Source organism: Bradysia coprophila (assembly GCF_014529535.1).
Source record: "Bradysia coprophila strain Holo2 chromosome X unlocalized genomic scaffold, BU_Bcop_v1 contig_185, whole genome shotgun sequence".
Classification (NCBI taxonomy): domain Eukaryota; kingdom Metazoa; phylum Arthropoda; class Insecta; order Diptera; family Sciaridae; genus Bradysia; species Bradysia coprophila.
This window is the reverse complement of record NW_023503305.1, coordinates 548201-566384: the sequence shown is the minus strand read 5'-3', so window position 1 is coordinate 566384 and position 18184 is coordinate 548201. Positions and strand designations below refer to the sequence as shown.

Below are 18184 nucleotides of genomic sequence, written 5' to 3'. Positions count from 1 at the left end.
GTGCTTAATAAAGTGCTTTGCACTCGATGTCATAATAGTAATTTATGACATCGAGTGCGAAGGACTTTATTAGGCTTCAGATGTGGAATTATGACATAAGGCCGCAGGACACATCGTGAACCTAATCAAGTACTTCGCACTGAGATTCATACAACGTTTTATGCAACATATCAAAGCCTATTTTTGGAAATTTTTTTGGAATTTTTTTCCAAAATTTCCAAAAAATTGCCAACAATTTCCAAAAACTACGAACGTCCAAAAACTGAATTTTTCCATCATTTCGAACGGTTTTGCCAACTCCTGAGCTCAGCCTCGCGTTTTAGCTGACTCAATTATTTTGTTTGATTCTTGACACTATCAGTTTTCAAATGAAGTCGAGCGTGATTAATTTGAAAGATGAGAGCGTCAATAATCAAACAAATCATTAAGAGCCGGCTAAAACACAAGGCTGAGCTCAGGAGCTGCCAAAACCGTTCGAAATGATGGAAAAATGCAGTCTTTGGACGTTCGTAGTTTTTGGAAATTTTTGGCAATTTTTTGGAAATTTTGGAAAAAATTTCCAAAAAAAATCCAAAAATAGGCCCTGCAACATATGGATCAATTGTCACTTGAACCTCATGTCACTACCAATTTTACAAAATTATCCTTCAGTTTTATAACGACAGCTTTAACCATTTATCCAAATGGAATATTGAGTACAAGAGACAAAAACATCAGTTGTCGTCACTACTCTAGATTGTTGACAAATTAGTTTTCTAATCGTTCAGAAGTTCTCGTTTAATGTTGGCAGCAGTGACGATATAAACTGTACTGGCTTCCCGAGAGACATCAAATAAATTAATAATATTTCACTAATGATAGTCGCATTAGCGAAAAAGAATAGAGAAGCGATACATTTCCTTATTGATTTGAAGATTTTCACTTGTTTTTGGCCAATTAATTCGACGTTATTGAATGATATCAAACACGAATTTATTGGTGTAATATACCGTTAACGATGTCTAATTCGATTATTAAATCGAAGAGCTGTTGTCGTTTTGGAGTATTTCGTACTCAATGCTGAATTTATTTTCAATAATGTTTATCATCTAGGGCACATACGCCCACCTAATGATGATGAGTAGCACAAGCTTTGAAACTAGAACTACAATGAAAATCCACGAAATATCTAGTGCGATGGTGCATTAAAAACAGTCGTTCTCTGTGGAGTGTCGATTTTAGAAATCCATTTACAATTTACATAAGACTATGTTCATCTTAATTTAAGTCTAATTACTGTGAAAATGAGCGCGTTTAGAAGACCTCTCAGTGCTCCGGGCTAGCTACATACATAGCCTAATTTAGGAGTTGAAGTCCTTAAAACTGTTAAAAATTCTTAAAGTCGACGACTTTCAAAAGAATGACGCATTTCGTTTCAGCTGATCTACTCATACAAACATATGTCCTGATTCTTGTTTATACGGGCGAACAATGTACACGCATGCTCGTGGTAAAGCCATTTAACGACGTAAAGCCGTATTTGTTTGTATGAGTGGACCAGCTGAAACGAAATACGTCACCTATTTCAAAGTCGTCTACTGTAAATTCCAATTTTCTTAAATATTTTTAAAATTCTTAAATTTAGGATTTTGAAGAATTTCTGGTAATGAATCCTCAAAACTACTTAAAATTCTTTTAAGAAAATTTTAGAATAGAATGTGACTTGTACTGAACCTGAATGTTACATACAATTGTTCAGGATTTCTGGATTTTACGGGAGGTTTGAACTATTACTATATTAATAATTTTACACGGCTCTCAGAAATTTCAGAGTCAACCTTTATAAACTTGAGAATTTTATGTCGGTGCAGGTCAAACTTGAGAGTCGTACAGTGTTTTTAGAAAGATTATCGGAAATGTTTTTGATGTCACTTCCGGTTATCAATGATGTAGAAATTGTTAATTAGATTGCAGCCTGAAATTTATTAATTTTTATTTGGCTGTGACGAAAATGTTTGATCGATAAATTTATTTAAGGAAAAAGAAAATCTTAGACAATTTTCACCAGATAAGGTGTGCGTGCAGCACAATGAATGGATTTTATTTTTCCCCAGAGAAAATCCCTTTTTTGTTGAGTTTTCACTAATATGATTTGATTATTCAACATCATTGAACATTTGGTGCCACTTGAACTCCTAACATCTTTGTCTTCTACCGTCTTTTGTCACATTACGTTCTTTCTTCTACATACACACATTTTCACCCCCCTCGAACACAAAACTCTTATTATTTAATGAAATATATATTATATGTACATTTTCATGCGATACACAGGACGATTGATACACACAATTTTATTTTCAATTTTCAGATGATTTTAGTGTTGAAAAGTGTTGGACTTTTTCATCCTTGTACACATTTCGAAATTGGTCTGCAAATCTCGTCACACATATTGGGCTATTCATCGTCATGTGTAAATCCGTTATTGTATGCATTTTTGTCGGAAAACTTTCGGAAAGCTTTTCGTAAGGTGAGTCGAAATTACGAAATTTATGTTTCTGTTTTGGGTTGTGCTGGTGTGTACATGGTGCGCATTTTATATTTTTCGTATTTAGTAATAAAATGAAAGTTTTAACTTCTTTTTTTTTCGTGAATATATTATCGAGCTGACCCTTTTCGAGCTTACAAATTGAAGTGGGTAAAAGTTACGATGTACCAACAGTTTTACGATGTCGGCAAAAATATTTCGGTGGGAGTGTTGTCTCAAGAATAGTTATATATTATTGGTGCCATTATATGGGTAATTCCATGGTTAGTTGCGTCACAAATTTCGTTATCTGTGAGTCATAAAGCTAATTGTGTTTGCTATGTTTTGCGGTAATAAATTTTCTAATACTCAGGAGACACAGTCCTTTCATACCACCCAGAATTGGAATTTTTAGCCTGCGAAGTGTGACTTGTGTGATCGCAAAAGTCGGCGGTTAGTTGCGTTACATGTTTGTGACTTATCGAAATATTTTCAACAAAAAAAAAACTTTTTTTTTCCTGAAAGCTATGGTCAAGACGCGCAGTTTAAGCCCAATATGAGGTTGGTAACCCAAAATTTGAAGGAGATATGTCTAAAAAAGTAATATTTTTCGGAGGTCATTAATAGCCAGCAATTTCACAATTAGTGGTTGTTACCTCACAGAAAATGTTGCTTTGGCTCACAACCGTTTAAAAAAATGGTTACAAAAGAGATAACCTCGACGAGTTAAAATTCGAGGATGACTTTTATCACCTCTAAGAAGCTGTTTTCACCTACTTTACTCACCCAACTAGCCTGATTGATTCAAAGTTATTTTTCTCGTGAAGTCATATGCTGTAGCTTTCGAATGGCACCGATCTTCAGTTTTTATTTGAAAAAATGTAATTTCGGCAACGCTTGGGTCGAAGTGATTTTACCTAACTTCAAAGCAGAATGAACCAAAAATCTTCAAAAAAAATTGAAGTTCGTGTCATTTGGAGCAATTGTGGAATTATAGCGTTCACATCTACAGGAAAACAAATTTACAAAAATCATTTGAATTTTATCGAGAATATCTCGGAATGACAAACAAACAATTTTTGGTCATATCTCGCCGCATATTGGTGTCAAACTACGCGTCTTGTCAATAGCTTTCAGCAAAAAAAAAGGTTTAGTGAAATCGGTTCAGGTTTCGTGAAATAAACTTGAATTTTCAAAAATTTGCTAAAAACAAGCATAGATTTTTATGGTGGTATCTCCCCAAAATTTTTGGCCACCGACCTAAAGAAGGGCTTAAACGACGCATCTGGTCAACAGCTTTCAAGGAAAAAAAAGTTTGCCGAAATCGCATTTCAATTGGTGAAAATATTTTGAACATTCACAATTCACAATATATACAGAAAATTGTCATGCCACCAAAATTTTCACTTCAATCACTTATCACTTATTTGTGTGTATATGTATAAATATGGAAAAAATACTGTTTGTAAATATACAAATGGGGGCATTGTTTCATGTTCATCTTTTTATATAAAAAACAATGACACTTGCTCAAAGAAAGACGGAAAAATTTTACATCATTGAATTAGAGAAGCGTAACATTTGTGTCGAATAAAAAATCCGTTTGCCTTCCAACGTTCAAAAGCAAAAACCCTCCTTCATTTAGATTCTATTTCAGATCTCTCTAACCAATGAATAATCAAATTCAATTATCGAAATGCACTCCTCCTCCATTATAAAGCAAAACATTCCAAGTGAAAACGCCTTAGAAATTGTGGTTTACATTTGGCAGAAATTGTATTCCGAGCAAAGAACAACATTGTCAAACGATCAAACATCGCGACTTGTCTGTTGAGCTTCGCAACCTCCGACGCCAGAGCATAATTACCGGAATTTAGTCGAGAGCTTGATTGATTGCGGTCTATCATTCACCGACATTGTCATTGCCATGTCGGGAGGTAAGTCACAATCGTCACAATGGTGATGTTGCGATGGATACCATTGATAGTGATCTAATCATTGATCCTTTGCCTCTAGCGTGCGAACCAACGATTTCCATTGACAATGTTATACCTATGAGTCGTCTACAGCTGACTGCCATTTACGCTTTTAAATTAAACCAAAATTCCAACAGCATAGCGAATAAAAATATTTTATTGATACCTACACTCCCGACGATGGATTGAAGCGCTACTGCACTCTTTTCCAACCCCATTTTGTTGTAGGTGACTGATATCACAAAAGTTTTATTAAAATTTCATCATCAATTGTACGGGAACATTTTATAGTTCTCTTCCTTTACCCATACAGCTAGCCGTGATGGCTTTCAACAAATTTCCGTTAATCAGACAAGATACAAAATGCTCAGTTCTCGGAAATACTATAACGTATTTATGTAAAATTAATTCGTTAATTGTCTTACACGGATGTTTCGGGGGATAGTTTCACAAAGTATATATCATCTTGAGCAATTTCCACGAAGATTAAATTCTTAATTTAATAATTCCGTACTTGAATCGTACACAAGCAGTTTACTAAGTTGTAATCAAAGAAAACCATCTTCCCAGCATTAAACCATTTAAATGCTCCGAGCATATTCGTCTCAACAGACAAGCCTCTTATTCATAATATGATGCTTATAGGCATTACGGAAAACTTAGCTTATATGTGAACCATCGTTTATTATATAATATGTGAAGGCAAGTGGCAATGGTGGCAATCCGTATAACTGTAAAAAAATGGTTTACCTCAACGCTATACACATTTAATGGAAAACCCTCAAGGAATCAAAAAATGAAAATACCTAAACAGATCATAAATGTTACACTTTTAGCCAATAATGTCGTCAGAAGGGTGAATCAATTTAGGTTTTTTTTACGTTTTACGGTCAAATGGACCTGTCGTTATCATTTCATTCATTTGGCAATTAAAAGCATTTCAAAGAAGGGCATTCGTTACCTTCAAAATGTTTATTGTATAAAGACAGGATTGTATATGCAATCGCTCATACAGTCAAATATTACAACTTAAAAATTCCTTACAATTTCACGAAATTCATTAAAATAGAGAAGAACATCATTTGAGATCGGTAAAGAAAACCCTTTGAAAATCTTCTATACCAACAGTCTACGTTTACAAAAAATTTCTCCGTTTTCATTTCGTTTTGTCTCCGTTCACGATCAAAAAAAAATCAACACGATTCAATTTTGTCACGGTTTAGTACATAGTTTACAGTTTACTCTCAAAAATTCATTTTGATTCCATGGCATTTGTTTAATTGTCATATAAACGGATCGTGTTCAATTTTTTTGATCGTAAACGGAGGCAAAACAGAATGAAAACGGAGAACTTTTTTCTAAATATGACTTCTCTACTGTAGTAGGGCTCACTAGTTGAACAAAATGCATTTTTTGGTGCATTTTAGTATAAAAGCGTGAATTTTTTACCATTGATAAATATGCATTTGGGGATTCCAAAACGATTAGGAGACTTTTAAAAAGTGACCTCTAGCGCCATCTACATCCGGTTTAAGTTTTAGATGCAGTGGTAACTTCGTTGAATTTCTGTGTAGCGGCAATCGAAGCTACACAGGGGATATTGGGCTGAAACGAAAGCTAAATTTTCAATTTTTTTTTTGGTGCAAAAGTAATTTTTAAAATTGGTTCAAAATAGTATATTTCTTTACGAGTGATGAAAAGTAGAATTTTTCAGTACTAGTCTTAAGCTTCGGCTTCGCCTCGTTAGGACAAGCTTAAGACGTGTCCTGAAAAAATTCTGCTTTCGTCACGAGTCACGAACTACGTTTTCTGTGCCGTAAGGATCATAATGAGACGAAAAACAAAACAAAAGCATTACAACAATTTCAGCTTTTCTTAGCAATCACTTTTCGATCGTAGGCGCAGTGACGAAGTACGTCGAATTATGATTCTAAGGCACAGAAATGTCTTTTTTTCTTCGCTATTATCGTTGCACATTCAGTTTCCAATGTTTTAACGATGAAAAAGTTTTTGGATGTTCCGCAACAGAGGCAACTAGTTTGAGTATTCATTGAAGATTTGGACTCTTTTGGGGAATGGCGATTTTTTTCCGGCATTTTTTTTTTCAGAAATTTAATGAGACTAGTACCGGAACAGTTTTTCGATTTAAAAAAAAAGTTTAAGTTAACAAATTTGCGAAAAACTGCTAATTTTCCTCCTTCGGCGAACTTTGACAGATCCTACAAATTCCATAAACGCCTCAAAGCCAAACTAGTTGCCTCTGTTACGGAACATCCAAAAACTTTTTCATCGTTAAAACATTGGAAACTGAACGTGCAACGATAATAGCGAAGCAAAAGAAACTTTTTTGAACCAATTTTAAAAATTACTTAACTTTCACATCAGTTTAAAAATATCATTTCGGAAAATTCGGAAAAACTGCCGGAAAAACGGAAAATTCGGAAAAAAATTTTGTATAAAAAACCGGTAAAAAGGAATTTTATCGAAGTTACATCTGCACCTAAAACTTCAACCGGATGTAGATGGCGCTATAGATCACTTTTTCAAAGTCTTCTTATCGTTTTGCAATCCCCAAATGTATATTTATCAATGGTAAAAAATTCACGCTTTTATACCAAAATGCAGCTAGTGAGCCCTACTACTGTCCTTTCTTTTGATCGTTCGAAGAAAACAAAAGACAACAGAAGGCTCGTATTGCAGTAGGTGTTTGAATTTTGCAATGGGGTAGTTAATGATAATGATTGATTTTCGATTACTTTAGACTTTTGAGTCTCAATGTTCACACAAATATGTATAAAATTTTGTTCAGACCAGGCAATCACTTTCACAATTCACGTAACGTCGCTGTGCTTAGGGTGGAATATTTGAAGTTTTTCGGAAATAAAGAGGAAAACTATAACTGTTTTGATGGTCTACAAATCATCATAATTTCACAACATTTGTGGGTAGATGTGTCAGTAATGCAAACATGAAAGCTTTTGAGAAAAAATTGTTTTTACGAAAGTCTGACGAATTCTTAACCCTAAATGTCGTTAAGTAACTTTATTAAAATTCATCAATGTTGTCGTATAATTGGAACTAACGAAAGAAGGTTGATAAAAGAGTCAAGTGCTTTCATAACTACATTGTCACTGTACTGGTATGGGAGAGAAAGAAGAGAATGCATAAAATCCATCCCCATTTCAACCCATTATTATATAAATTTGAATATTTCGAATTAACGTGGAATTATGATTACTGGTTGTGCGGTTTCTTGCTTGAGAAAATATTGCCAATTAAACTTCAATCAATGCAAAATAAAAACATAAATTCTTTATTATTGCGTTGATTCATTCCCACTAAAAGCTGATCAAATTAGCAAAACTTTTACCAAACTTCTACAATATTTGCACAAAGTGAAGATACTGCAGCGTTATAATATTGTATCAAATGAAAATGTTTCCAATTATATTGTGAATTTCGACATCGTCTTTGATGTGTTCATTTAGTTGACATCGACCTAATTTTACCTTATTTATACAGAGCGTCACACGGAGAACTACTGTGTGTATATATTTCTCGTCACATCATATGGAAATAGAAACGACTTTATATTTATTAACTGTTTCACAACTGTCTGTATCTTTTTGTTGCGACTTTTTTTCCATTCATTTATCGGATATTCTACGATCAAAGTAATAAAAAAAACTATGTTTTCTGTTTTAAAAATAGAAAAAAAAGTCTTCCTTCCTCAAGTGTACCGTTCACACATATTTACCGCAGAATGCCATAAAATTTTCTTCACACCAGCACTCGGTGTTGGCTGCTACTTAAATTCAGTTCTCAGGTGTGTTTAAAATATAGCCGTACCTGACGTACCTTTATGTTTAATTAAATATCACATAAACATACCAACGATGCGATATACTTTCAATATAAATTTCAACAAGCGCATATGTTATTTATATTATGTCTTATGGGTTATTAGAAACTCATTACAAAGGTAAAAGTACAGGAGATACGTTTGGTGAAACATGACAAGTTTATTATATTGAAAAACTCCTTAACTTTCTTTTTACTATTTTTTTCTTCTTCTTTTTCGTTCTGATCTATATTTCCGGGGTATAACATTATTGATTTTAAAATATGCCGCGTTCGATGTAGTGCAAGCTGAGTGTTATATACGGTGTTCTTTTTTTCTATTCTTGTTTTTGACTTTGTAAATTCTTTTCACGAACTGTAGAAGAAGAATACAGGTACGTCAACTCCACACTATACCTATTAGCCCGGTACAGAGTACTGATTTTCTTTGTACGTTGATTCTGTACTGTTTTCGAACTTATTTAGTTGTCCATTAATAATTTTATAATGACGACAAAAAATGCTTCAGAAAAATGTTCTTTAAAAACTAAAATGGAAACAGATAGTCTGAAAGTAGTTTTCGACGTTCAAAGTAAAATTTAATCTGGCGATGATGGCAGATCTGTTGATAACACAAACAATTTAAAATTTTACTGGAAATTTTATCAATTAAATTAGAGATGAGTGAACTACCCGCATTAATGGGCAGGTAATGGATATTTTCATCAATCGTCCGGTAATTTTATTAATTCCATTTTGGAACCTATAAAGGACTTGGTTTGAATGGTCGTTGAATCAATAATTTTGTATCTGAGCGGAATAATGGTGAAATAAATCAAGTTCAACAACTGTTCCACTCCAACTGCTATATTTGTTAGAACTTCCATACATAAATAACTTTAAACCTGCCTATTTAGTGGGCTTTTGAATGGTGTCTCTTAACCATTCAACTCGACGATTTTTGAAAACAAAGTTTCTGACCTGGGCAATGGACTTGGGCATTTTATTCTTGGACATCGTGCTTTGGATGAGCTTTTTTCTATGATGGGGAAACTTTGAGCTTTGGGCTCAAAACTGTGATATGCCCATTCATTTCTAATTTAAGCTAGGGATTTTTTCGACTTCATTAAATTTGCTACTTCTATTGTTCATTGACAAATATTTTACTTCATTAAGGCCAATTCATGGTCGCATACATCGGAAATGTGGAAAGACCTTGAGACAGACATTTTAGGATAGGATAAGATATAGTACTATCTTCCGTCCTTGGAGTTTTTTTTTAGATTTTCCTTATAGAAAGTGATTTGAATCATTGAATGTAGGTGTTGCACTTGTGAATTGAGTTCCATTGAGCGACTTTGTTAGACTCACTAAAAAGACTACGATAGACTAATAATCTATGATTAGGAATAATCGTATGAGCATTTTCGTCCCGGGGAACCTAGATTGGACAGAGCGTGTTGCTTATTTTGTCTTTGTAAATAAATAGATGAGAGTGATTCTTCTGAAAAACAGAAGACCGAAATCGGACGCATTTTACATTGCAATTTTCTATATGAGCCCGGTAAACTTATTCGACCCCAGAAGCCAAAACCACTTTCAAAAAAATTCTTGTGGCTAGTAAGAGGTCATTAAAAACCGAAAACTTGCACTTCTCTTACAAAAATTTCTCCGGTTACACGAGCCGTACAGAGTCGCGTGGGGGATGTCATTAGAAAGGTAATTGCATGCAAATAGGGTCTTATTGGAATTTGCAAGCATCTACGACGAATTATGAGAAGTTGAAATGTTTAAATGCTTATATTGAATCGAAGATACTACCAAACTTCCGTAAGCTCTACTTTCCCTGAAAGTATATGCAATTACCTTTCTAATGACACCCCACACGACCATGTACGTTTCGTGTACGTCGAGAAATTTCTGTAAAAAAAGTGTAAGTTTTCAGTCTTTTCTCGGTTGAAAACTTCAACTGCATATATATCTCAGTGTGGATGAATTTTAAACCCAATAAGACCCTATTTGCCCCAGAAGTACATGCAATTACCTTTCTAATGACACCCCACACGACTCTGTACGGCTCGTGTAACTTGAGAAATTTTTGTAAGAAAAGTGCAAGTTTTCGGTTTTTGATGACCTCTTACCAGCCACACAAGCTTCGAAGAATTTTTTTGAAAATGGTTTTGGCTTCTGGGGTCGAATACCTTACAGGGCACATATAAAAAATTCCAATAGAAAATGCGTCCGATTTCGGTCTTCTGTTTTTCAGAAGAATCCCTCTGAATAGTAGTTACTTACATTGTAACCTAATAAAGTTCGTTTGACATTTTGGGCAACGATCAAAAATTTTGCTTAGAATAATATTTGATTTCTAATGTAAAAAGTGCCAAGATTCACTATATCAAACTGTATGTAGGAAGGAATATATTACAAGTGCTTACTGTCCTGTGCATGTTTCGGAGTATGTGAAAGCATATTATGTATAATGGAGTTTAACATGCCCGGATGGGGTAAGATATACTTGCACGTCGTAAAGCTATCTGCTGTCATAAACCTTTTTTTATCTATTTTCAATTGATTCTATTCGATGGCGATGTAGGAGGAGGAGGACCTGCTTTTAAATATATCTTCTTCCTTTATTATCACGTGTAGTAATCAAGGATGTGTAAAGTACCATTAGGCATGGTAACAATGTTAAATGGAATTAATCCTTTTCAGAGGTACCTGATGCTTGGTCACGGTTACATAGGTATACAGTTTCTTTCTGATAAAAGTATATTACGAGCGCTCATTTCAGTTTTCGGGTAACATTTTTCCGCCAACATTGTATTGGTGAACTGTGCTACAAAGTTCGATCATTCTCTAACTGTAACGCCTTAGCAAAACGATTATTTTATTTTATCGCTTCGGTATACGGTAAATTATTTAAGTTTGAATAAATGTTCACTGGTTGTTTATAATTAACACCAATTTCACACGTAAACGAATTACTTATACAATAACATATGACGCCTCGATTAAATTTACTTTTTATTATACACGGCGATAAAACTTGGTTCGAGCTCTCATTCTTTGGATAATCTAAAAACAAATTTACCATTGCCTAATAGAAACGATGATAATAATTTTAAAGATTATATAAAATACGTAAGTAATGGAGACACCGAGTTTACTTTCGTTGAACACATTGTCTAAACAATTTATTTTTGTTGTTCTGGTTGATTGTTTTTACAAAAATCGCAACCTCTATACCTCCTTGTAACAAAACAAAAAAAAAACTTTGAATGTGCGTATCGTGTGTTGTGGTATGTATGATGTGTTTTTATCTTGCAAACACAATTTAAGATTTTAAATAAATTAATTTTTTTAACACAAAAGAATATTTAAAATATGTTTATAAATTTATTAACGATTTTATGGCCTGAATGAGAGATACATATGGGAGGTAGATAATTCATAGGACTATTTTTAGAATAAAAACGAAAAAAAAAAAAAATGTTTCCACCGAAAAATACAAAAGTCTTTGCAACATGAATGAACGTATGGGTGAATATTTTCGGACGGCAAAGTTCCTGCATTGTAAATCGGTATTAGCTGTTTATGCATTGAATGGGAAAATATGAACGCAAAATAGTGCAGATGGAATAATAAATTTGAGACCATCGTTATATGCTGATATGATATGTAATGTTCTTATTTGTGTTGGATTGAAATGTATTTATTGTGGAGAAGACAGAACATGCTACAATTCAAAGCAAACGAAAGAAATTATTTTACTATAATGTTTGGAAATTATGTGGGTAGATGCAGTAGAACCTCAATAGTTCACTAATATGTTGTGGCAGTGACCAAGGTGTGAGTCTTGAAATATTCGAGCTTAGAGTCGGGTAATTCGCTCGCTTTACGTTTTTCGAATTTTTTCTTTGTACTTGACTTGAAAATGGAAAATCGACATTCCGGTCGGAAAAGCGATCTGTATGGAAAAATTAAAAGGCAAGCATCTCTTGGACGAAAGAATTTCTTTCGAAAATTCTTTTTTTCCTTGAAAGCCTGATCAAGTATCAACATTTCGAGGAAGTTACGGAAAAATTTTCTAAACTTTCAAATTACCTCACACCGGCAATTCTAAGCTTTATTCAGTAAATGAGAAAGCTGATGTCAGTACCTATCGAATGCTGGATGACTTTGAGCAGTTGCTGGATGATGAGATATAGGCCAGGATTTCCAATGACGGTAGAACTGAGAACATTCAAAGGTCCAACATTATTTAAAGGTTTTCTGCGGCTGAATAGTAACGATAGATTAATATCTTTCGATTGAGTTTGTAATGCTGGTCAGGATGTTGTTGATGCCATTTACCAGCAAAATTCGTTTTATACATCATAGTTATTATTGCGTCAAAATTCTTTTAATTCGATGTTTCGATGTCAAAACCTTTTTTATGATGATAACTAACAGCACAATATGCAATCCATAAGTGTTACACCCTTCCTGATGTTCAATCTTCTCCCATCTGAGGTTCTTTACACTTCATCATTCCTTATTGGTCAACTCGAAAAATTTAAAGCGACCAACCCGATTTTTCCTGACACAGCGTACCGGACTATTATGCCAGGAAGTTATAAATTTTCCTTGGTGTCACTTAGTACTATGAAACTAAAGCGTAACGAAATTGACACAAACTGATATTTTAATTTGAAATAAAGTTCGGTCGTCTAATATGAATCTAATATGCTGAATAAACATCCCACGCGCTAAAAAGTGGACATAATAACGGTTGAACAATTTTCAACTACCATCAACTTTGCACCCGAATTGAACAGTGTACATAGCTGTCTGTTTTCCATGCACTCGCACGATACAAGACTCGTCTATGTGTCTCTTTATGCAGCTATGATTGATGTTGTTATCAATGAATTATTTTTGTTACAGCCCTGATGATTTCCTCGAATTGAGAATGAAATATATTGGCAAAAACTAAGAAATTTGTATTTTGATTGAGCTATTCCGACAATCTGAATACTCGTATATTCGTATGTTGTATTAGTTAAACTTAACCCATTTCCACAAATTTCTTTTTCCGTGAAAAGGTAATCGACGATTTGGAAGATGAGCAACATGAGTCAGTTTTGAACACTTTCAGTTGTGGGTTCTTTTGAAACTTTTTCAATTTGTTTGTGTTAGAGTGGCATTCATAGAAAAGACGTCCCATTTTTTCTCTAGTTTCTTTCGGAGTCAAGTGACCTAACCCACCCAAAAGGTTGTGCTAAAAAATTTGGACTAATGTTGCTGAAAACATGGTCTAGGCTCCTTGGTGAACGTACCACTTCTGGGGTGCATAATACACACGTTTTAAAATTGATTTGAAATTCATTATCTGCTGAATTGAAAGATGAATAAAACATTTAACACACACGAGAACACGAATACATTATCGTGTCGTTATGTGTTTCGTTTTATTTTATATAAGATATTTTCGGTAAAATTAAACTAAATTGATAATTTCGGCTCTTCATATACATACTAATACAACATTTACTTTATAGCACGCATCCATTAAGCCTATGTTTATTATATATACTTCTAATCCTAAATGCTTATAATTCATTTAACCCTGAATTTTGAAATAAAATTTTCTATGAGAGTTCAGATAAAGCATTTCTGTTAAGACACCAGACATGCAGGCATTTACACATTATGTAATAATATGTTATTTAGATAAATTTATTTCAGGGAGCATTCATATTAATAATTTCGTCAGAGTTGGGCCCATTTCTCATGGGAAATTGTAGGGATTAATAAAAGTCAACCGTTGGTTATATACAGTGCCGCCTTTTCCATATGGGCCAAATGGGCAAATGTGGCGCCTGAGGCGGAGATAGGAAAATGACGCCCGAGGTCCTTTAAAATATTTAGCTTTAATAAATTGGCGCCAATTGTCCGATCGCGCCCAAAAGCTTAAGCCGGCACTGGATAAATAAGTACAAACTGACTATTCTTCGAACTTCGTATTTCTGGGAAGAAAGAACCGAATTCACAAAACAACTTAACGCAACTATAATAGTGTATCCAACATTGTTGATGAGGATATAAGATTACGAAACTAATTACTCGGAGCAAATGGTTGATTTGTCAATGTCTCAATGTAATTTTCGTGCGAGTGCAATGTATACCAAACGATATATCTGTGAAAATCGATTGGAAGGTTTGCAAGAATCATCATTTGGAAGGAATGTAAATATTACACTTATGCAGGCAAATATCTGCAATTTCAATTGTGAACGAACAGGTAACCTTATTTTGTTTACTGTTTTACAATGAGAGTGTATTCGTGTGAAGTAACGAATCGGTTGGAAGGAGACATATTTCTTCTATATGAACCGTGAAATTATACTTTCTGGTGAATTTGAGTGCCCCTTGTTCCATTTAGTGTAGTGCTTCCGATTTATATTAAATTCTATTTATCCATTATTCGAGCATTCGATCCACGGAACCGATACGAAATGGTTCAACAACGGATATTTTTACACACTTAAAAGTGGAAGAGCTAAACATTTTCCATGTCACCGAAGCTTCGATCAGTTAACAATAATTCCAACCTCAAGGCCGATTTAATGCTGAATCCTAAACGAGAAATGATGGTTGTAAACGAAGCGTAAGCTCGAAATCGAGAGGCACACCTATCCCAAACCTTCTTTTACCGAAAGCATTTCATCAGTTCGTCATATCAAGTCTGTCTTTATAAGTTTCCGCTTGAGAGACTAATACATTCAACTTGAAAATCTCCTTTACACGCTTCATCATACGAAAACAGACGAAATCACTCGCCGAAAGTTATCGGAAACCATAGTTTTTTAGTTCTCTCTGAGCAGACCTTGTAAACAGGTCTAGGGATATAGATGATGTTTAACTCGCTTGCGACCTGTTTTGAATTGATGTATACGAAGGCGGAGCTAACTCTCTCACTTTCTTTTGCACTTTTTGTTTTTTCTGTTTTTCGTATCGCGTATAAAATTGTATTTATTATATGGAGAGAATTATTTTTGCATACGCATGCATGTTGCGTCTCGACTTCGTCCCGACGAAACATATATACTTATGCAAAATAATTCTCTCGGCATACAAACTCACACTGTAATTTCGTGGTTTCTCTCCTTGTGATGAAAATAACCATTAAACTTTAGGAACAGCCCGAAATGTAAACAAATCGCTTTCACCAAATTCTAGTTATTTATGTAATATTGTATGTCAGGGTCTTACACCTGAAAATCACTCGAAAATGTAACAAAATATTCACTATAATTGAAAATGAATGATTGTAATAGAGAGTTTGCGAAAATGATGTTTAATTTGTAAGTCAACTTATAAGTTAGAAATAATAAAAAAAACCTTCCAGCACTTCTTGTAAGATGTGACTTATTATCTCCAACTTATATGTTGACTTAAAATGTATCAAAATGTTTGACATTTCCCATTTCTCGATAAACTAAGTAATTCCCAACAGATTTTGAAAAACATGTTTCTGAAAATGCGCGTTGAGAATTGAAAATGGGATTTGAAAGTGTTCTGTTCTGACTAACACAGCGTTCAATTACCCCACTTAACGAAGGGAGCGTTAAAATTAATTTTGCGATTAATTAATTCATTGTCTGATTTCTTGGTAGTTATTTGTATGAATATAGGAAGAAAGATTTAATGTGAGGTTTACGACCAGAGCGAGGCGAGATAAGTTAATTATTTTATTCGTGATCAAATTGAGAAATACATCTTTTCAGCATTTTTTAAGGAAAAACACGTTTCGATCATACTTCAGAAAACTGAGTTTTGAAGGTAGAATATTCTGAGCGGGACGAACCCTGCACCTGGCCTCTTCCAGGTTTTGAAGGTAAATTCAAGCATGCGTGTACATTATGTAATTCACTGTTTTCTGATGGTTTCGGAATTTGAATAGTGAAAATAAATGAGCTAAAAGGCCAGGCTACTTTTGGAACAATTTCTTGTTCTGTTCTGATAACATTTTGAGATTGAAAAGTCATTCAAAATTTTAAAAATATCACTAGAAATTCATCAGTCTAAGGGACTTGACCCACCCAAACGGTGGTGCCTAGTTTGATTGACGTGTCCTGCATAAAATTTGTTTCTTCTCATCAAAATTGTTTTTGTTACAGGTTGTCTACTGCGGCAAAACTGGAACACGTTATTCACGCCATCAACCGGTGCCGACGAAAACGACCAGATCGGGCAGCACATGTCCAGATATAATATAGCTTCAACTGAACTTTTAAACGCGAAAGTAACTTCAATCATCGACATATTTCCTACTTAGTTTACAGATGTTTTATATTTATTTGTTGATTTTCCGCTTATTTAAGGAGCGAAAAGAGAGAATGGAAAAAATTGGCAAACAAAATATTTTTATACATTTTTTACGCGTATAAGCTAAAGTTTAAATTAAAATTGATTTTACAATCTATCACTGACATAGGTAAATTTTAGGTGAAAAAAACGATGTTCCATCATGTTGGATTCAATCACAACTAGATTTTCTTTCAGAAAGTGCACACTAAAAAGGTACATTCATATGTTCAGTTTATATTCTCCTGTGACTGAACATAATACTGCAGAAAAAAAAGTAACTAGCAGATTTATCGGTCATTAGAAACAATAGCAAGTGAATGAGAAAATGAATAATTCATATTGTTAACGGCAATGTTGTCGCTATAACATTAGTGAAGTCGTGATGGGGCAACCAAACCCAATACTTGAGGCGACTAAATCGGTACGCTCGAAACAATCGTTAAATTATTTAAATTTTATTAGCAAATTCTGGCTCTCAGCAACTTTTCGATAAACTTAGTTAACGAACAAACTATTCAAGAAGTTCCTCGGCACGGCCATTAATATCAGCAAACTTTATGGTGAGCATAAACTTCTACATTTACACTCGAAGTTGATGTTTGACTATTTATAGTTTAGATGTTCAGGTCCGACAAATATAGAAATACGTTTAGTTGACACAATTCCCACAATGTTTTCATTTATGACTTTTTGCATCAAAGAAATGGGAGTCCATATTCAGAGGATGCATGATCTGCATAGCACAAAAGAGTTCATTCACAAAGTGAATCACACTCTTTAGGGATCACGCAAAAGTGTCCACAGTCTCTCGACTAACTTTCGTCCTTATTTCGCATTTTCAAAGCTGAATATACACTATCATACACTCAGCTAATGACACAAAATCTTTATTAAGGCGCGGCGCCATCTAAAATGGGTTACTTAAAGAGTACGTAAAATGGTTGTTAAAATCTTGATCTGTATCCCTCGGAATTCTGTAGTGAGTACTCACTAAAACAGAACTGTTTGTGGCTCAATATCAGTTTTCAAATGAATTGAACAAAAAAGAAACTCCGCATCGTAAATCGTGACTCTCTGTATAGCATCGGAAAAACGTCAGGCTCTAAAGAATGTAATATAAAATAATTGCCAGTGGCTTCAGTAAAGTGAAGATGAAAATGTTATATTAAAAATTGGTTGATACACGGAAAATTGATGTGTGTACAGTAAACACCTGATGTGGATGTTAAAGTTTTTTTTTTGTTCATCTAACGTCGATTTTATTTTTCATGCTACACAACTTATGACAACACAAATTTCAGTTAATACTGCTTTTATGGCTTTATGGTTTGTGGATCTCTTTTTAATGCCGAAGTTTCATCTACTTTTTGTCATGTATATACTCTATGGAAGAAGATGATCCTGCAAATTGGTTTACATGCAGTAAAACGGATTTCGCAAATGCATCATAAGTTGAAATTGGAACTGAAAATTATTTGTGTTCCTTTGTGTTTCACAAACCGAGACA

The 18184-nt window shown here is 34.1% G+C and overlaps 1 protein-coding gene across 1 annotated transcript in view; it reads left to right on the top strand.

Annotated features, from left to right (window-relative positions):
• LOC119068481 (allatostatin-A receptor-like) overlaps positions 1-16753 on the top strand; it is a 38697-nt gene extending 21944 nt beyond the window's left edge. The window contains exons 3-4 of the mRNA XM_037172092.1: positions 2351-2509; positions 16488-16753. Coding sequence (XP_037027987.1) covers positions 2351-2509; positions 16488-16586 — 258 coding nt within the window. The 3' untranslated portion in view covers positions 16587-16753. The remainder of the gene's footprint in view (positions 1-2350; positions 2510-16487) is intronic.
• The last annotated feature ends 1431 nt before the right edge of the window (positions 16754-18184 follow it).